At 36.8% G+C, this 21,906-nt stretch overlaps 1 protein-coding gene across 11 annotated transcripts in view; it reads right to left on the minus strand.

Annotated features, from left to right (window-relative positions):
* The window catches only part of CDC42BPA (CDC42 binding protein kinase alpha), a 328,744-nt gene that overhangs the window by 43,314 nt on the left and 263,524 nt on the right, over positions 1-21,906 (minus strand). For all 11 annotated transcript variants that reach the window (XM_028826295.2, XM_077938812.1, XM_077938809.1 and 8 more), the window contains 5 exons: positions 21,314-21,397; positions 13,209-13,314; positions 8,838-8,974; positions 8,014-8,153; positions 478-559 (listed from right to left, as the gene is read on the minus strand). In XM_028826295.2, coding sequence (XP_028682128.1) covers positions 478-559; positions 8,014-8,153; positions 8,838-8,974; positions 13,209-13,314; positions 21,314-21,397 — 549 coding nt within the window. The remainder of the gene's footprint in view (positions 1-477; positions 560-8,013; positions 8,154-8,837; positions 8,975-13,208; positions 13,315-21,313; positions 21,398-21,906) is intronic.

Genomic DNA, 21,906 nt, shown 5'->3' on the forward strand with positions numbered 1-21,906 from the left:
TCACATGAGTGACACTAGCTGACACCACAAGAACTGTACAGCTGGTCCACAGAATAGTGAAAAATAATAAATCATTGTCGGTTTAAGCTACTAAGTTTTGGAATGGCTGGTACGAAGCAGTAAGTATTTTTAATTTTTAAAGACAGACATTTTTATTTTTTTAAAAAACTTGAGAAACCTCACACTTATCTCATTTTCCATCTGGTAGTATTTATTTAAAACTGAATTGGAACTAAAAAATATTATCTACCAGGAAGCATATTTTATAAGCCATATATTGATGCTTTCTCCAGGTCTTTCACTAATTAAATATTTAGCACCAATTTTCTATACCCTCAAGTACTGGATGACATGGAATATATAAAAGAATGTAAGATTTAGTTTTACTTATAGTGAATTTATGATTTATATAGGGAGGCAAAATACACTCATTAAAAACACATAATTCAGTGATCACATTATAGTATACACACTTACCCTAAATATACAGGGTATATCTTTTCGACTTGCATGGATAACATCAGAAGCCAACACTGAACTCACAGAAAATTCTTCATCCCTGAAAGAAAAGCAAAGCATTAAAAGTATATGTGGCTATGTGTGTGTGGTTTGGGGTGTGTATCCAAATAACACATATGAAGCAATACCCAAAGCTTAACTGCACCAAACACCCAAATTTAATTTTTTAAAAAATTTAATTTTCCCCATTGTAATTAATAGTGCCCCAAATAATTTATCAAGAATAACTTCCTAGTGGCATATTATACAAGAGCTAGAAATCATTGCTGGCTTACCCACAGTTACAAGGCCAGTTAAGTATACATGTAGAACTGGGATTTGAACCCTGGTAGGTCTCTGGAGCCTCCATGGACCCTCTTGCCTCCCATAATAAATCTTAAGTGCCCTCAACCCAGCTCATGTTACATTTCATTGTTCCTTCAACATCTAAAACATATTTCCTCCACAATAATATCTTCTGATTCCCCTAATTTTGTTGTTGGTACCATGACTCCCTTAGTCTTTTTTTTTTCTTTTTTTATTATTATTATACTTAAAGTTCTAGGGTACATATGCATAACGTGCAGGTTTGTTACATATGTATACTTGTGCCATGTTGGTGTGCTGCACCCATCAACTCATCAGCACCCATCAACTCGTCATTTACATCAGGTATAACTCCCAATGCAATACCTCCCCCCTCCCCCCTCTCCATGATAGGCCCCGGTGTGTGATGTTCCCGTTTCCGAGTCCAAGTGATCTCATTGTTCAGTTCCCACCTATGAGTGAGAACATGCGGTGTTTGGTTTTCTGTTCTTGTGATAGTTTGCTGAGAATGATGGTTTCCAGCTGCATCCATGTCCCTACAAAGGACACAAACTCATCCTTTTTTTTGGCTGCATAGTATTCCATGGTGTATATGTGCCACATTTTCTTAATCCAGTCTGTCACTGATGGACATTTGGGTTGATTCCAAGTCTTTGCTATTGTGAATAGTGCTGCAGTAAACATACATGTGCATGTGTCTTTATAGCAGCATGATTTATAATCCTTTGGGTATATACCCAGTAATGGGATGGCTGGGTCATATGGTACTTCTAGTTCTAGATCCTTGAGGAATCGCCATACTGTTTTCCATAATGGTTGAACTAGTTTACAATCCCACCAACAGTGTAAAAGTGTTCCTATTTCTCCACATCCTCTCCAGCACCTGTTGTTTCCTGACTTTTTAATGATTGCCATTCTAACTGTGTCTGTGAGATGGTATCTCACTGTGGTTTTGATTTGCATTTCTCTGATAGCGAGTGATCGTATTTTTTCATGTGTTTGTTGGCTGTATGAATGTCTTCTTTTGAGAAATGTCTGCTCATATCCTTTGCCCACTTTTTGATGGGGTTGTTTTTTTCTTGTAAATTTGTTTGAGTTCTTTGTAGGTTCTGGATATTAGCCCTTTGTCAGATGAGTAGATTGCAAAAATTTTCTCCCATTCTGTAGGTTGCCTGTTCACTCTGATGGTAGTTTCTTTTGCTGTGCAGAAGCTCTTTAGTTTAATGAGATCCCATTTGTCAATTTTGGCTTTTGTTGCTGTTGCTTTTGGTGTTTTAGACATGAAGTCCTTGCCCATGCCTATGTCCTGAATGGTATTACCTAGGTTTTCTTCTAGGGTTTTTATGGTATTAGGTCTAACATTTAAGTCTCTAATCCGTCTTGAATTCATTTTCGTATAAGGAGTAAGGAAAGGATCCAGTTTCAGCTTTCTACTTATGGCTAGCCAATTTTCCCAGCACCATTTATTAAATAGGGAATCCTTTCCCCATTTCTTGTTTTTCTGAGGTTTGCCAAAGATCAGATGGCTGTAGATTTGTGGTATTATTTCTGAGGGCTCTGTTCTGTTCCATTGGTCTATATCTCTGTTTTGGTACCAGTACCATGCTGTTTTGGTTACTGTAGCCTTGTAGTATAGTTTGAAGTCAGGTAGCATGATGCCTCCAGCTTTGTTCTTTTGACTTAGGATTGTCTTGGCAATGTGGGCTCTTTTTTGGTTCCATATGAACTTTAAAGCAGTTTTTTCTAATTCTGTGAAGAAAGTCATTGGTAGCTTGATGGGGATGGCATTGAATCTATAAATTACGTTGGGCAGTATGGCCATTTTCACAATATTGATTCTTCCTATCCATGAGCATGGTATGTTCTTCCATTGGTTTGTGTCCTCTTTTATTTCACTGAGCAGTGGTTTGTTGTTCTCCTTGAAGAGGTTCTTTACATCCCTTGTAAGTTGGATTCCTAGGTATTTCATTCACTTTGAAGCAATTGTGAATGGAAGCTCATTCATGATTTGGCTCTCTGTTTGTCTGTTACTGGTGTATAAGAATGCTTGTGATTTCTGCACATTAATTTTGTATCCTGAGACTTTGCTGAAGTTGCTTATCAGCTTAAGGAGATTTTGGGCTGAGACAATGGGGTTTTCTAAATATACAATCATGTCATCTGCAAACAGGGACAATTTGACTTCTTCTTTTCCTAACTGAATACCCTTGATTTCTTTCTCTTGCCCGATTGCCCTAGCCAGAACTTCCAACACTATGTTGAATAGGAGTGGTGAGAGAGGGCATCCCTGTCTTGTGCCAGTTTTCAAAGGGAATTTTTCCAGTTTTTGCCCATTCAGTATGATATTGGCTGTGGGTTTGTCATAAATAGCTCTTATTATTTTGAGATACGTTCCATCAATACTGAATTTATTGAGAGTTTTTAGCATGAAGGGCTGTTGAATTTTGTCAAAGGCCTTTTCTGCATCTATTGAGATAATCATGTGGTTTTTGTCTTTGGTTCTGTTTATATGCTGGATTACGTTTATTGATTTGCGTATGTTGAACCAGCCTTGCATCCCAGGGATGAAGCCCACTTGATCATGGTGGATAAGCTTTTTGATGTGCTGCTGGATCCGGTTTGCCAGTATTTTATTGAGGATTTTTGCAACGATGTTCATCAGGAATATTGGTCTAAAATTCTCTTTTTTTGTTGTGTCTCTGCCAGGCCTTGGTATCAGGATGATGTTGGCCTCATAAAATGAGTTAGGGAGGATTCCCTCTTTTTCTATTGACTGGAATAGTTTCAGAAGGAATCGTAGCAGCTCCTCCTTGTACCTCTGGTAGAATTCAGCTGTGAATCCATCTGGTCCTGGACTTTTTTTGGTTGGTAGGCTATTAATTATTGCCTCAATTTCAGAGCCTGCTATTGGTCTATTCAGTAATTCAGCTTCTTCCTGATTTAGTCTTGGGAGAGTGTAAGTGTCCAGGAAATTATCCATTTCTTCTAGATTTTCTAGTTTATTTGCATAGAGGTGTTTATAGTATTCTCTGATGGTAGTTTGTATTTCTGTGGGGTCGGTGGTGATATCCCCTTTATCATTTTTTATTGCATCTATTTCATTCTTCTCTCTTTTCTTCTTTATTAGTCTTGCTAGCAGTCTATCAATTTTGTTGATCTTTTCAAAAAACCAACTCCTGGATTCATTGATTTTTTGGAAGGTTTTTGTGTCTCTATCTCCTTCAGTTCTGCTCTGATCTTAGTTATTTCTTGCCTTCTGCTAGCTTTTCAATGTGTTTGCTCTTGCTTCTCTAGTTCTTTTAATTGTGATGTTAGAGTGTCAATTTTAGATCTTTCCTGCTTTCTCTTGTGGGCATTTAGTGCTATAAATTTCCCTCTACACACTGCTTTAAATGTGTCCCAGAGATTCTGGTATGTTGTATCTTTGTTCTCATTGGTTTCAAAGAACATCTTTATTTCTGCCTTCATTTTGTTATGTACCCAGTAGTCATTCAGGAGCAGGTTATTCAGTTTGCATGTAGTTGAGTGGTTTTGATTGAGTTTCTTAGTCCTGAGTTCTAGTTTGATTGCACTGTGGTCTGAGAGACAGTTTGTTATAATTTCTGTTCTTGTACATTTGCTGAGGAGTGCTTTACTTCCAACTATGTGATCAATTTTGGAATAAGTGTGATGTGGTGCTGAGAAGAATGTATATTCTGTTGATTTGGGGTGGAGAGTTCTGTAGATGTCTATTAGGTCTGCTTGCTGCAGAGATGAGTTCAATTCCTGGATATCCTTGTTAACTTTCTGTCTCGTTGATCTGTCTAATGTTGACAGTGGGGTGTTGAAGTCTCCCATTATTATTGTATGGAGTCTAAGTCTCTTTGTAAGTCTCTAAGGACTTGCTTTATGAATCCGGGTGCTCCTGTATTGGGTGCATATATATTTAGGATAGTTAGCTCTTCCTGTTGAATTGATCCCTTTACCATTATGTAATGGCCTTCTTTGTCTCTTTTGATCTTTGATGGTTTAAAGTCTGTTTTATAGAGAATAGTATTGCAACCCCTGCTTTTTTTTGTTCTCCATTTGCTTGGTAGATCTTCCTCCATCCCTTTATTTTGAGCCTGTATGTCTGTGCATGTGAGATGGGTCTCCTGAATACAGCAAACTGATGGGTCTTGACTCTATCCAGTTTGCCAGTCTGTGTCTTTTAATTGGACCATTTAGTCCATTTACATTTAAAGTTAATATTGTTATGTGTGAACTTGATCCTGCCATTATGATATTAACTGGTTATTTTGCTCGTTAGTTGATGCAGTTTCTTCCTAGCCTCGATGGTCTTTACATTTTGGCATGTTTTTGCAATGGCTGGTACCGGTTGTTCCTTTTCATGTTTAGTGCTTCCTTCAGGGTCTCTTGTAAGGCAGGCCTGGTGGTGACAAAATCTCTAAGCATTTGCTTATCTGTAAAGGATTTTACTTCTCCTTTACTTATGAAACTTAGTTTGGCTGGATATGAAATTCTGGGTTTAAAATTCTTTTCTTTAAGAATGTTGAATATTGGCCCCCACTCTCTTCTGGCTTGTAGAGTTTCTGCTGAGAGATCTGCTGTTAGTCTGATGGGCTTCCCTTTGTGGGTAACCCGACCTTTCTCTCTGGCTGCCCTTAACATTTTTTCCTTCATTTCAACTTTGGTGAATCTGGCAATTACGTGTCTTGGAGTTGCTCTTCTCGAGGAGTATCTTTGTGGCGTTCTCTGTATTTCCTGAATTTGAATGTTGGCCGGCCCTACTAGGTTGGGGAAGTTCTCCTGGATGATATCCTGAAGAGTGTTTTCCAACTTGGTTCCATTTTCCCCCTCACTTTCAGGCACCCCAATCAGACGTAGATTTGGTCTTTTTACATAATCCCATATTTCTTGCAGGCTTTGTTCATTTCTTTTTCTTCTTTTTTCGTTAGATTTCTCTTCTTGCTTCATTTCATTCATTTGATCCTCAAACGCCGATACTCTTTCTTCCAGCTGATCGAGTTGGTTACTGAAGCTTGTGCATTTGTCACGTATTTCTCATGTCATGGTTTTCATCTCTGTCAGTTCGTTTATGGCCTTCTCTGCATTAATTATTCTAGTTATCAATTCTTCCACTCTTTTTTCAAGATTTTTAGTTTCTTTGCGCTGGGTACATAATTCCTCCTTTAGCTCTGAGAAGTTTGATGGACTGAAGCCTTCTTCTCTCATCTCGTCAAAGTCATTCTCCGTCCAGCTTTGATCCGTTGCTGGCGATGAGCTGCGTTCCTTTGCAGGGGGAGATGCACTCTTATTTTTTGAATTTCCAGCTTTTCTGCCCTGCTTTTTCCCTATTTTTGTGGTTTTATCTGCCTCTGGTCTTTGATGATGGTGACGTACTGATGGAGTTTTGTTTTGGGTGTCCTTCCTGTTTGTTAGTTTTCCTTCTAACAGTCAGGACCCTCAGCTGTAGGTCTGTTGGAGATTGCTTAAGGTCCACTCCAGACCCTGTTTGCCTGGGTATCAGCAGCAGAGGCTGCTGAAGATAGAATATTGCTGAACAGCGAGTGTACCTGTCTGATTCTTGCTTTGGAAGCTTCCTCTCAGGGGTGTACTCCACCGTGTGAGGTGCGGGGTGTCGGTCTGCCCCTGGTGGGGAATGTCTCCCAGTTAGGCTACTCGGGTCAGGGACCCATTTGGGCAGGCAGTCTGTCCATTCTCAGATCTCAACCTCCGTGTTGGGAGATCCACTGCTCTCTTCAAAGCTGTCAGACAGAGTCGTTTGCATCTGCAGAGGTTTCTGCTGCTTTTTTTTTGTTGTTGTTGTTGTTTAGCTGTGCCCTGTCCCCAGAGGTGGAGTCTACAGAGACAGGCAGGACTCCTTTAGCTGCTGTGAGCTCCACCCAGTTCGAGCTTCCCAGCGGCTTTGTTTTACCTACTTAAGCCTCAGCAATGGCAGGCGCCCCTCCCCCAGCCTTGCTGCTGCCTTGCTGTTAGATTGCAGACTGCTGTGCTAGCAATGAGGGAGGCTCTGTGGGCGTGGGACCCTCCCAGCCAGGTGTGGGATATAATCTCCTGGTGTGCCCGTTTGCTAAGACCCTTGGTAAAGCGCAGGATTGGGGTGGGAGTTACCCGATTTTCCAGGTGTTATGTGTCTCAGTTCCCCTGGCTAGGAAAAGGGATTCCCTTCCCCCTCGCACTTCCCAGGTGAGGCGATGCCTCGCCCTGCTTCAGCTTTCGCTGGTTGGGCTGCAGCAGCTGACCAGCACCAATTGTCCGGCACTCCCTAGTGAGATGAACCCAGAACCTCAGTTGAAAATGCAGAAATCACCTGTCTTCTGTGTCGCTCGCGCTGGGAGCTGGAGACTGGAGCTATTCCTATTCAGCCATCTTGCTCCGCTCCCCAACTCCCTTAGTCTTACAGGCTTGACACCTTAGTCCTATTTTTGATTCTTCTCCCTATCTATATTCAATCCTTTAGTAGGTTCTATCAGATTTTAATTGCCAATATTTCTTGCATCTGTCCCATCATGTTCCATATTTGTAGGGGAAGATAATGTGTTTGAGATGCTAATGTGAAGTGCCAATGTGAGTCAGAGCTAGAAATTCTGGTTTTGAGCAATGGATGGATATATCTGAACTGGAGATACGAGTCTGGGAGTCATCAATGCAGAGGGGATGGCTGAAGCTGTGAATAAATATGATCACTCAAGGACAGTGCCTGGAGTTATGAGAAAAGATAAAGGAGAGAACACTAAGGAACACGGGAAGAATCTGAAAAATGAGACCAGAAGTGTTCGAGGGCTATACTTACCTAAATGTTTACAGATTATGTTTTCCAGAAGCTTTTCTGATTTTTATTTTCTTTCCTTACATTGTAATTATACTCTAAGCCTTTACGTGATGTGATGATATAAGCTTCATGCATTAGGCCTCCATTACCCCATTTACATGGGTCTTTTGGACTGAAACACCAAGTTCTTTTTCCTTAACTCCTAGCCCCTCACACTCAACACACATACCAACCTGTCCTATAAATACACCTTCCTTCCTATTTTCAATTCTATTACTATAGCAATATTAGCAAATTAGAAAATATGAAATTAGTTCATTTAAATAAACCATGGCAACACAATTTTTAAAAATCAGAAACTTTAAAATTCCTATGTTGCAATGATACAAATAATTTTACCTTCAAAGTCTTACCTCATGTCAATCACTTGACTAATGACAACACTGGGCTGAGATGCTTTTCCTTCAGCAATATCGTACAGAAACAGTTTGAAGTCACACACTATAGCCAGTGCTCTCTGCCACCCTTTCTTCACTCCGGCTGGTTTAGGAATCTTAGTTTTGTTTTAGACAGACAGGCAAACAAACAGCCAAAACAACTCAAATGAAAATATGCCTTAAATCACATATGTAATTGCATGGTGAAGATGTACAGATAATGTACATGTTTTATAAGTCTGCCATTCTGGTTGGTAAAGTAGCAGATGGGACACATATCATTAAGCTATGAGAAAATGTGAGAACACATTCTTCAAATACTGTGACCTTTTATTCTGAGGAACATTTTAATGGTACCACTTTAACTTTCACTAGTATTTCATTAAAATAACACTCATGGTTTTCTTTCTAAATAGCATAAAACTAAAACTTGGTGTAAGATGAAACTCAGCTTACACTGTAAATACTACCCAAGATAACAAGACTATGCCTTGATAAGAGCTCATAATTCATAACCATATGCCACCTCTCTTGCAAGACCAGGTGCTACAAACTCCTTTATGAAGATTTCATCACAAGATAGGAACAACATGGAAAAACTTGAGACATTTTATAGGTTATTTCCACGTAAAAGCTAGGTTTTTGTTTGCAAATCATTATTCTAGATGAAATAAAATTATTAGATGAATTTTACTCATTTAATTTTCCAACAAGAACTATGCTCTTAAAATAACTAATTTGATTTTAATTCATTAATCAATCTTAAAAGATTAATCTAAACCCAACTTAATCATACTTACCCTGACATGACCTTCATATGCTGTTCCTATTCCTTTCTGAGGATCTATACCCAGGGGACCTTTTGTCTGTTCAGGAGGAACTGGACAAGTGGTTGGAGCTTTGTTTACACAAGTTATATGGCATGAGAATCCACATACTTTTGGAGGCAAAAAAGAAACATTTGATAAAAATTCATTTTAACAAAAAGAAAATTCACTGAACACTCACTGCATACAAGATGCTATGTTAGATGAATGCTTATCTCCAATTTTATCTTAAATAACTGTTTTATCATTTGGGTAGCTGATTCATTTGCTTACCAATGACAATTTTAATGAGAAATAGTAAATATTTTAAAAAGTATTTGTATTACTGTTGTTCTGTATTGACATTAGTGATCAAAAAGAGAAGCAAACAAAAGAAGCATCTAACCTTGTGAATAAAATGATTGATTTAGATTTTCTAAAAGAGTGGTTTTTAGAGTCTTTTGCTCTTCATCCCACTGCAACTTGGTATCTGCCTTGAAATTTCTCTTGCAAGGGTCTCTAGTGGGCATTAAGCTACCTGACATCTTTGGTTTGGCAAACCCTACCAATCCTTGAAAACGGAGTTTTTCAGTGACTAAAAAAGTACAAGTTGAAGGTAAATTTTAGGAGTTATTATTACATATACTTAAACTACTACTAAAATAACAATAGTTCACTTTATGGAGTGCTTTTTATTTTTCTATAACAATCTAAGAGAGGTACAGTTACCATCTCTATAAATGGACTACACATCACTGATGGATATTGTGAAACAAGCAGAGAGGCAAGATGACAAAAATCATCCAAACGTCTCAATTCACTTTATTTATTTATTAAAGAGAGGGTCTTGCTATGTCGCCCAGGCTGGCCTCAAAATGATTCTCTTGTCTTATCCTCCTGAGTAGTTGGGACTATAGGCATGAGCCATCACACTCAACTTCAATTCACTTTTAAGTGGAGTATCTAGCAAGTTATGATTTGTTTTACTTAAAAGCAAAGGGCAGTGGAAGCAACAAAATAAGTATCCTATACTGGATCTAATTCCAACCAACCACAAGGAAAGGAACAAGACAGGACTCTTTAGAAGCTGGAACCACATTATTATAACATTTACAAAAGCCTGGCAGACAAAGGCTAGGAACAGTCTCATGAGACCCCACAGCTTCATAAAGTATGCTTCAAAGGGTCTGAAGAAAAGATGGGGACAACTTCACAGCAAAAGACTCTAGAAGGGAAGAGAGTCTGAGAAGACCTCAAAAACTGCTATTATGAATTGCAAATAATTGTGGGGCATAAAAAATGACATGGGACTTAAAGCCAGGTAGCTGGCCAGGATTCTAATAAACACGTTTTAGAATGACATACCAGTACTGGTTAAGTTCCAAAATGAAACAAAGCTTGAAAACTAAAAATTTTCTCCTTCTTTGGCTTCAGTCACACCTTTCTAGTCAATAATATAGGCGATTCCTTCTCAGGTTACTTGGCTATCTTTTCCTGTTGCCTTCCCTTAACTATGTAAGAGACTCATGTACTTGCTCTCTTCTCAATCTACATGTGCTTCCTGGATAATGTCATTTTCATGTTTATAACTTAATACACTCATAACTCTTAAATCTCTGCTTTCTTAACTCTGAACATTTTATTTGGCTTGAAAACACACGTATCTAATGAACTAGTTAAAATACTGCAATCTGGATCTTTCACTTTAGTTGTGAGAACTAACCAAACAGAATGCACCGCCTTAAGATGTTATTAATTTCCCTCTTACTCAAAGTACTCAGATACAGGCTAACTACAAGTATATTATAAAGGAAACATATGCATATGATGGGGATTGGCTACATTTCCTTTAAGGTCCCTTCCCATCCTTACAGCAGAAGAAGTAGGAAATGGCAACTAGTATTAGAATTTGAGTTAGCAACTATTTTCTTGTCTTTTCCGTAAGATAAACCAATATATGAGAGATCTTCAGAAAGTTCATGGAAAATGCATATTATGGAAAAACTATGTATGGATTTAAAATTTTCTTTTGTACCAAAATAAATGCATACTAACTTGTTAAAATATGTCTGAAGAGGATCTAGTTTGAGGCACTAAGAAGAATGAGACATCAATTTGAAAAGAGCCCCTATCAGAGCAACATTAATTCTGTTAAAATTAAGTAAGAACAAATATATATTTTACAATGAAGCTTGGGTGGAAGAATGGTGAAATCATTGATGCTTTACAAAAAGTTGATAGGGACAATGCCTGATATGGTTTGGTTGTGTTCCCACCCAAATCTCATCTTGAATTGTAGCTCCCATAATTCCCACATGTCATGGGAGGGACACAGTGGGAGGTAACTGAATCATGGGGGCAGGTCTCTCTGTGCTGCTTTGGTGATAGTGAATAAGTCTCATGAGATCTGATGGTTTTATAAAGGGGAGTTCCCCTGCACATGCTCTCTTGCCTGCCGCCATGTAAGATGTGACTTTGCTCCTCTTTCACCTTCCACCATGACTGTAAGGCCTCCCCAGTCATGTGGAACTGAGTCAATTAAACCTCTTTCCTTTATAAATTACCCAGTCTTGGGTATATCTTTATTAGCAGCATGAGAAGAGACAAATACAATGCCTTAAAGAAATTAGCAGTTTACAAATGAATAACTCATTTTAAGAAGGGATAAGAGGACGTCAAAGATGAAACCTGCAGTAGCAAACCTTCCACATTAATTTGCCAGGAAAAAAATTAATCTTGTTCATGTTTTATCTGAAGAGGACTGATGAGTAACAGCACAAACAACAGCCAATACCACAGACATCTCAACTGGTTCAGCTTCCACAATTCTGACCAAAAATGAATGCTGAGCAAACTTCCCACTTGTCGGATGCCGAAACTACTGCACCTAGATCAGCTGCAGAATGTTAGATGGAAATTTTAAACAAGTGGGATCAAGATTCTGAAAGATTTCTTTGAAGAACAGTAGCAGGAGATGCAACATGGCTTTACCAGTATGGTCCTGAAGAAAAAGCACAATCAAAGCAATGGCTACCAAGATATGGAAGTGGTCCAGTCACAGCAAAAGCGGACCAGTCAAGAGCAAAGGTCATGGCAATAGTTTTTGGGGATGCTTGAGGCATTTTGCTTGTTGGCTTTCTGGAGAGGCAAAGATTGATAGCACCTGTTTATTATGAGAGTGTTTTGAGAAATGTAGCCAAAGCTTTAGCAGAAAAACGCCTGGGAAAAGCTTCAGCAGAGTCCTTCTTCACCATGACAGTGCTCCTCCTGCTCATTCCTCTCATCAAACAACAGCAATTTTGTGAGTGTTTCCATGGGCAATCATTAGGCATCCACTTTACAGTTCTGATTTGGTTCCTTTTGACTTCTTTTTGTTTCTGAATTTCAAAAAGTCTTTAAGGGCACCCATCTTTCTTCAGTTAATAATGTAAAGGAGACTACACTGACATGGTTACATTCTCAGGACCCTCTGTTCTTTAGGGATGGACTAAATGGGTGGTATAATTGCTTACAAAGTTGTCTAGAACTTAATGGAGCTTATGTTAAAAAATAAAGTTTATATTGTTAATTTTTATCTTTAAATTCTACTTTTCCACAAGCTTTCTGAAGTCCCCTCATATAAGGTAGCGTTGTAGCGACAAATTTCATTTGACTTTTAAAAAAAGTATTCTTCTGAAACATCCAAAAAGAAATAATATATTCCATTATAACTTAAACCATTTTCACTTCAGAGGTCCTAAGAAAAATAAAGCAATACCCAAACAAATAAATATGCTTTCTTTTCTGTTCACATGACCCCTGACCCTCTCTCCTTCATCACTCAGAATATATGCTCTATGAGGGTAGGATCTATGCCTTTCCCCTATTCACTATTATGTCCCCAGTGCCTAGAAGTACAGTGGGTTTTCCATAAACATGTGATGAATAAATCATGGATGGTAGAGAAAAAAAAAACCTCTGCTATTAATACAGGAATAAAGTATCTTTCAGGCATAGTGGCAGACATTTAATATTTCTGAAAAGGTGCCCACATTGTCTACTTTTCAATAACAATTTCTCTAAGGAATTAAACAAGGTTAAAATTCAGTGAATTTTCTTCTGTCAGATAGGTTAATGTTTTTTGGCGGGGACTATAAATTTACTCAATAACAAAACAAAGACAAATGAACCATATTTAAATATATTGCCCCTGAAAAATATGTCTAGTTTCTCAAACATTCGACAACATAGATTATTTCCATTCCTGTTATGCAAAAAAGCAAATGATTAAGTAAAACAAACATTTATATACCTTTGAAAGAGAATCAAGTTATTTGATTACAATTTAGATGGTGAAGTCACGTTTTCTTTCCTTTTTGTTCTTACCTTCACATGAACAGCCCTGTCTTATTAAACCCACCATCAAGGAGGTACACTGATGACACTTGGTAGGAGTAGTAAAAGATTTTACAAAAAACTGGTGAGTCTTGCGCTGCAAAACAAATTGATAAAAAAACACACATTGATTGTTTAAAAGATTTCCATAATGTGAGTCCCTATGCCCCATATCACTTTCTAGAATGTTTCCTAAATAGGAATATAATGAGTTATTTCCATTTCTCATTACATCTTCTTATGGTTTATGGTCTTTAAACATTTGTATTAGGTAATTTGAACTGGACTAAGCTAAAATAATTAAGAAGTTAAATGATAATCAATTACTCTTGAATGCCATTTGAAAAGTATGTAAAATAAATAATAGCTTTTTTGGGGGGCCATAAATCTTAGCTTCAGAATTTTAATAAATTATCCAAATTATTGTTCAGCAAATAGTTAAGTAAAATATTGCATATTTATACTTATACAAACATAGGATTTTAATGTGCTTTATATCTTCTTAGGAAAAAAATTATTTAAAATTATTGTTTCTATTGTAAATCATGTATTTCTCTTTCTGGGACCAAGGACAAATAATATGCTTCACAAATCAGTTTCCTCCTATGCAAAGAGGGAGTATAATACTTGAGCAGATAAAAATACACATATATTATTCCAGAGACAGATGGCAGATTGAAATTTCTTACTGAATATCCCATAGTTAAAGGTATTTTAGTCTTACCTGATTTACATGGTGGTAAGCAAATGTAGATTTTATCTCTTTGGAATATTCCTTTGTTTTCCAAATTAATTCTCTTAGCATGTTTTAACAATAAATGATGTATAATAAATAACCTTTCATTCTGCTGTGTGAACTTAGGAAAATTTACTAAATTCCTCTCTGTCTCACTTTCCTTATCTACAAAACAGGATAAATAATAGTATCTACCTAATGGAGTGGTTAAATGAGTATTAATATAAACAAAGTCTTTCAAACAGTACCTGGTACATACTAAGTACTCAAAAAACATTTCTTTTTTAAAGAAATAATTTCAACTCTTAGATTCATGGGTACACATGCAGGTTTGTTACCTACTGAGTATATTGTATGATGCTGAGGTTTAGGGTATGACTGATCCACATTACCCAAGTACAGAGCACAGTACCTAATTTATTAGCCCTGGCACCCCTCCCTCCTTCCCCTTCTCTAGTAGTCCCCAGAGTCTTTTGTTGCCATCTTTATGTCCATGGGTACCCAATGTTGTATGAATTTTGCTAATTATTTCTCTTTTAAATGTGTGATTGATTTAAACTACTAAGAACTCTACTCCATATTCTAATAAATTATGAATACTGATTTTAAAAGGTTATCAAGTAGCATTTATTTCAGTTGACACTAACATACGAACAAAAAACTTAAGGGAATATTTGAAGCTTTAAAATTCAAGTTAAAAATAAATCTTGTTCTTTTCAACTGGGATATATGATTTGTACACTACAAAAAAAGTTTTAAAAAATGAAAGAAGTAGATTATCTTTTCACATAGAAAAACCTGACTACCAGCATTAGTCAGAGAATGGGATGAGATTCTCAAATTTAGAGTGGTCATGAGCTCTGGTCCAACCTCAAACCATTCTGTTCTAGAAGTTCCTCACGATCTTTTGGTCAGTTTCAAAGCAGCACTGGGATTTGACTCTAAGTAGAACACAGACTATCTTATTACTAACTCTGCAACTGCTCCTATAGCTTCTGAGTCCCAGTCAGGGCGCAGACACTGTACCAGTACTTTACATAATTCATCTTATTTTGTGCAAACAACCACTTCACTTGAAAGATAGATACTATTTCCTTATATGAAGGAATCTATTAAAATCATAAAATTTTGCTCTTTCTCCTGTATACTACTTTTTAATTTCTGGCTCTTTGAGAAACTATTATGAGTAAATTTTCTAGTGCTAACTTTTTCAATTGTTCAGAATGCATTAATGCAAAAGATGTAAAGTTATTTTACTGGTTAGTCCTAGAGGATTTTAATACAAAGAAGGAAAAGTTAATCAACTGCTCTAAGTAGCTTCATGTTTTTCTTCTTCTAAAGAAAGACATATCTGAAACACTAGCAATGAAACAACTCTAGGGTTGACAAATTTATTAGTAATTCTTCACAATGCCCCTCAAATTGTATATATATACATATATATCATACACTTCCTCTCCAGCAAGAGATCTATTCAGGATGTCGCAATTCTGAATATGACAGCAGGGAAAAATACAACAACCCAGTGTTTTGGATGAGCATTAATTTTAGGTAATAAATCATCCAACTGGTAAGTGCTGGTTAAATTATGGGACAGGTTGTGCAATTTACTACTAAAGATTAAGGCATTTATGTTTTGCTAATCTCCACTAAGGACAGTATAACATAATTAAAGATCGTTATTCTGATGCCATCAATCTTTAGATAATACACAATAGGATTTTGTTTTTGTTTTGGTGTGAAAATGTATAAAGAAAGATACACAAATGATCAATTTTAGGGTCTAGATTCCTTGGCTTCTAATATCCCTGTTTCCTGCCTCCTGGTCAATATTTGATATCTAATACTTCCCTTTGGTGACAGCTAGAAGAAGAGAAAAAAATGAAAGGTATTAAAGTATGAACTAAAATTAGAATTTTAGATTACGTGATCATTCGGAGTAGAAAGAATTAACTATAACCTCAAATTTCAAAGTGGTAATTAGAAAGAGTTTTTTTCTACTCTGATTTTGTCTGTGTGTAGATTTTAAGCTACACATTGGAGAAAGAAAGTAAAATGTTTTTAACAGACGATGTGAGAGCCAAGTGGAACCAAGCACAACTCTTGGTGAAAGCTTCAGAATTTATTACAGATAATTAAACTTTTACCACTAATAAATGACAAGTCAAATAGTATCTCATACAACCCTTTCTTTTCTACAAAAAATTTTAAAACATTTTAAATAAATTAAATTTTCTGGCCGGGCATGGTGGCTCATGGCCGTAATCCCAAGCACTTTGGGAGGCCAAGGCAGGCAGATCACGAGGTTGAGACATCGAGACCATCCCAGCCAACATGGTGAAACCCCGTCTCTACTAAAAATACAAAAATTAGTTGGGCGTGGTGGCAGGTTCCTGTAGTCCCAGCTACTCGGGAGGCTGAGGCAGGAGAATCGCGTAAACCTGGGAGGCAGAGGTTGCAGTGAGCTGAGATCACACCACTACACTCCAGCCTGGTGACAAAGTGAGACTTCGTCTCAAATAAATAAATAAATAAATAAATAAATTTTCTTTTAAAAAATAATATTTTTTCTTCCCTTTTAAAATTTCTATTTTGAGATAATTATAGATTCACTTCTCTATCTTTTAAAAAACATGAAATAAATTTTATTTCTTGGGGAAAATATTAGGTGCAACAAACTGAGTTAATATTTAGTTCATAAAATATTATCAGCTTGGTAGAAGCCTCACTCTAGTTTTGTCTTATTTTGCCTTTCATCCTTGATGATCCAATACCTTGGACATGTATATATCTTTATAAATTAGATAGTCTGAGTATGTGTTTTTATTTATATAAATGTGTTCCTGTTATATAACAGCTACATTTTAGGAATCTTTCCCCTATTTCCAACTCCCTACTGCCATAAAAAAAACAGTAATAAACATCTTCATCATGTTGCCTAATGGATCTGTATGAAGGTTTTTCTAAAGGAAAGAGATTTTTCTGATGAAATGAGATTGCTGAGTCATACAGCTTACGTATGCCTCTACATTGCCTAGGTTCTCTCCCAAATGGCTGTACCCGTTTATACTTCCAGTATCCACGTGTGAAGCTGCCTGTTTCTCCACATCCATGATGTCATCTTAATTTTATCTTGATTTTGAATAGAAAGTGATAGTAATTTTAAAATTAAATTTAAAAAATTTCTCCAATGATTAATGAAGTTGGACATTTCTTCACATGCTTGTTGACTATCGGGATTTCATCTTCTGGGAATTACTTATTTATATCACTTGCCAATCTTTCAACGGGACTTCCAGTCTTTTTCATATGGAGTTGCAGGAGTTTCTTATGTATTTTAGAAATAAACCTCTTATTAGTGGTAAACATTGCAGATATCTTCCACTAGTCTGTCATCATCTGTTAACAATGCTTTCACTGTAAAAACATTTTTAATTTTGATGTAAAGTCCACGAATATTTTCACCTTATGCTTGTGATTTGAGATCTTATATTTATTCCCAGTCACAAAAATTTTTTCTACATTTTCTGTGTTTTAAATTTTTAAAATCAAATTAATACATACACATGGCTGAAAAAGTAAAATGGTATTACAATGCTTATGACAAAATCAGAAGTATCCCTCCTACTTCCTAGAGGCAATTTCATTTAATTCTTCTTTTTTTAAAAGCTATTGCCCTCCTTCTGTAATAGATACCTCTCTTGGCAGGGGAGAGCTAGGAGTGGAAAGCCTATACCACAGTTTTTTGATTTGAGACATTATCTGTTCACTTCCTGCTATGGTAGAGAAGGATATGGCCCTTTTACACTATTTACTCCCTTTTTTCATTTTTCCCAATATTGTTATAGTACAGTTTTAGCTTAAAATTTATATGTAATGTCTAAGTTATTATGACTAGAGAATCATTATTCACTAAGAAGTACACTATGGTTATCATTTCTTACTTGTATAACCTTATGATTTTTCTAAAGTCAACAGTGCCCCTCCCACCCTTGACTTTTACCTTTCTGTATCTCTATCACTAATCTTCCAGACTCTTCTAAGGAACTGTAAAATCCCCTGGAATCTATTTACGACATGGTCATATACACTGGAAGCCTTTCAGCCCCTTTACCCCTTTATATCAACCTGAAGACAACCCGGCTGAAGCCCTCTGGTTTCCTATTCCAGTCTTTCTCTTAACCGGTCTGTGTACAATTCCTTCTTCTATAGGCCTCATGTCTTTCTCTTTCCTGGCCCCCTTCCTTGTTCTGGTAGAACTAATTAAGTTTCCTTAGAAAGTGGCACATGGGTGATAAATTTTTTTGAGCTCTGGAATTTCTCAAAATGCAGTTTTTTCCCCTGCAACTCGATGGGACATTTGACAGGGAATCAAAAATCCTAGCTTGAAATCATTTTACCTTCTAACTATTCTTTTCATTTTGCTTTGGATAAGTACGTCATTTCAATTCCTGAATATTTGGATGTGATTTTTTTTTTTTTTCCATCTCCTTAAAGGTTTAAAAAGTTCTATCTTTGGTATCTTGAAAACTCACACAATGATGTGACTGGGGACAGGTATTTGTCATCCACTAGTGCTAGTAGGCACTGATGGAAGTCTGCAATCTGGAAACACGTTTTTCAGTTACAGGAAAAAGTCTTTTACTTACTTGATAATTTCCTTCCTTTTCTTTTTTCTGTTTTCCTTTTCAGGAACTTCTATTTGTTGGATATTGATTTCTTCTATTTTCTTTTCCTAATTTCTACCTGATTTTTTGCAATATTTTCTAAGAGAATTCTCAAATGTATCTTTTGACTCACCTACTGAATTTAAAAAATATTTATCATATTTTCTTTGAGACTTCTTGTTCTCATATTGCGCTGTTTCTTTCTGCTTTTTGCATTGTCCCTTTTTCCTTCAACGAAAACAGGAAATATTTGTTTGTTTTGATCTTTTTCTTTTCTTTTTTTTTTTGAGACAGGGTCTCACCATGTCGCTGAGGCTGGAGTTTAGTGGTGCGATCTCAGCTCACTGCAACCTTGACCTCCCAGGCTCAAGCGATCCTCCCTCCTCAGCCCCCAGGTAGCTGGCACTACAGGTGCACACCACCATGCCCGGCTAATTTTTGTATTTTTCATATAGACAGTGTTTTGCCATGCTGTCCCGGTGGGTCTTGAACTCCTGGGCTCAAGCGATCAGTCCACCTAAGCCTCCCAAAATGCTGGCATTACAGGTGTGAGCCACTATGTATCCCTGATCTTTTTCTTTTGTTAGATAATTTTGAAATGTCTACTGACTCTTGGGAATCTTAACGTTTACAACAGTCAGTAAAAAAGCTAAAGAGATTTTGTGTATATCTATGTATGCACATGTGAGAGCAAATATATGATGTGCTTGTTAAGAAGGGACCTAGCCATCTCATTAGGAAGCCCCAAATGACATTATCAATAGGTCTTTTCTGGGTCATTCAGTGGACCCAATAATCCACTGATATTCTCCGAGCAGAGTGGGGAGGAAGAGGCTATAGTCCCAACAGTCAGTATTCTGGGAGCTAAGCAGAGGAAAGGCTTTCAGGTCTCGCCATTCAGTACATGGACTTTTGACAAATCTCATTATTTGTGGTTTCACACTTCTTTCTCTCACCAACCAGTAAGCCTGGTGCCCCTAAATTTGTGGTCTTGTGGTCTCTTTGGTTTAATTACTTCACAAAATTAACATATTGCTGAATTGGGGTGGTTGTCTGGTTTTCAGAGCTGGTATAATACTTTATGTGGACTTTGAATCAATTCTCTAATCTATTCTAGACTCTCGCTTCATTCTTGCCTCTGAAACTACTTGGCGTCTTATCATTTTGGTTGTCTGAAGCTTGTTCCCTAGTACATTGCTCGGGAAGGGGTGTGGGAACAGATTTCCTGAGCTCTTACATATTCTTAATAGTTTTCTGCGGCCTTCATTTTTGGAGGATGCTTCATTATCCTTAAAATATTAAATCCTTAAAAATCTTTGACTTGTACTTTCCTTGGGTATCTTAAATGTGTTATTCCACTGCTGTTGTTTTTAGCATACTGCTACTATGAAAAAATCTGATGATAATCTCATTTTCTTTCCCCTTTAAGTGACATATTTTTTGCCTGAATGCCCAATACTTTTCCTTTTATTTATAAGCCATTAGTTTACTAGAATATTTTCTTTTGACTGGGTTGTCATATATCTTGTTTCCTGTTTTTCATCTTATCTGCCATCCTACTAACTTGTTTTTCTGTGATATCCATTTTGACCCTTCTACTATTAAAGTTATCTATTTAGTTATTTCAGCAGTTCTGTTTTCATGTCAAGTATTCCCAATTTATTTTTCTTCGTAACTACCTTACCCTGCCTCATGTTACCAACATACTTCTTATCTCTTTAAGGTTATTTTTAATGTTTATTTTAAACTCCTGTTCTATCTGGCCTTAAAATTTTGCTTTATCTGGGCACAGGTTATTTCAGTTTGTCTTTCTTCTATATCAGTTATATTTTTTGTATATTTTTTCAGGTTCATTGACCTCTCTCTCTCATTTTGTGGTTTATCCAAGGTTTATGTTCTGGAGAAGGAGATCATTCAGTTTTCCAATTTCTGGAATTTCTTTGTAGGAGCTTGAGACAAGCAACTACATCTTCTCATTCTACCAAATGTAATACTTCAGTCATATTTATGTCAAATAGAGTGGGGAAAAAAAGTCCACTTGAATTTTTCACTAAATGTTTTTCTTTCTCAGTGGTTTACTGACTTCAGTCTCAGATTCTTCCACAAGTGGCCTCAACTTAATGCCTTACTGAAGCATATACTGCTTAGAGGAAGTGCTACTTATTATAATTACTTCAAAACATCGAATTTAAGAAGATGAGGCCGGGTGCAGTGGCTCAAGCCTGTAATCCCAGCACTTTGGGAGGCCGAGACGGGCAGATCACGAGGTTAGGAGATCAAGACCATCCTGGCTAACACGGTGAAACCCCGTCTCTACTAAAAAATACAAAAAACTAGCCAGGTGAGGTGGCGGGCGCCTGTAGTCCCAGCTACTCGGGAGGCTGAGGCAGGAGAATAGCCTAAACCCGGGAGGTGGAGCTTGCAGTGAGCTGAGATCCGGCCACTGCACTCCAGTCTGGGCGACAGAGTGAGACTCCGTCTCAGAAAAAAAAAAGAAGAAAATGAAAAAGTGCTGTACCCTCTCCCTGCCTTTCCTATTGGTGATTATTTGCATTCACACAGAATTTATAAGTTTTTCTGTTTGTAACTTTGAAGAAATAATATCAAAAAAATCACAGCAAATGCATAGAGCAGATAAAATTCATTTTTTTTGGAACACACTATGCTTATAACTTTATAACTAGATTGAGTACCTTAAGTGGAAAGCCAGTTGAACCAGGACATCCTTTTTTCCTTAAGGTTGGTGTGTGAACTGGAAGTGGAGTGGAGTCTACAGTCTGAACCCAGGAGCAAAAAAGGAAATAAATGTCATGAAACACTCCATTAATTTCAAATATAACTAGAAAGAAGCCAAAATAAATAAAACCAAACAAAACATCGATAAGGTAAAAAGTTCTACTAATTAATAATAAAGAAAACCTCAGTAAAGCTAAAATTCTCATAGTGCTGATAATTTAAATCTCTGCCTGCAATATCTACAAATGAAATATTTGTTCAATTAGTAAGTTACTTCAGTCTGGAAATACAAAAATAAATCATTTGGATCAAATGATCCAAATAAAAAAAGCCATAGCATGTGGCCTACACAAATATGAGGATATTTTTACATTCATCTGAATTTGCCATATTAATTCTAAAAAGTGTCTGAAAATGATTTATAATAAAATATTTAGAAGATTCTTTTAACTACTCAACTTTCATACACAGAACATATATTACATATATAGAACACAGCTCTGGATGTGAATACATAGACAGATAGAGACTGACACTGGGATTTTTGTGC

This window comes from Macaca mulatta, chromosome 1 (genome assembly GCF_049350105.2).
Source record: "Macaca mulatta isolate MMU2019108-1 chromosome 1, T2T-MMU8v2.0, whole genome shotgun sequence".
NCBI classification, from domain to species: Eukaryota; Metazoa; Chordata; class Mammalia; order Primates; family Cercopithecidae; genus Macaca; species Macaca mulatta.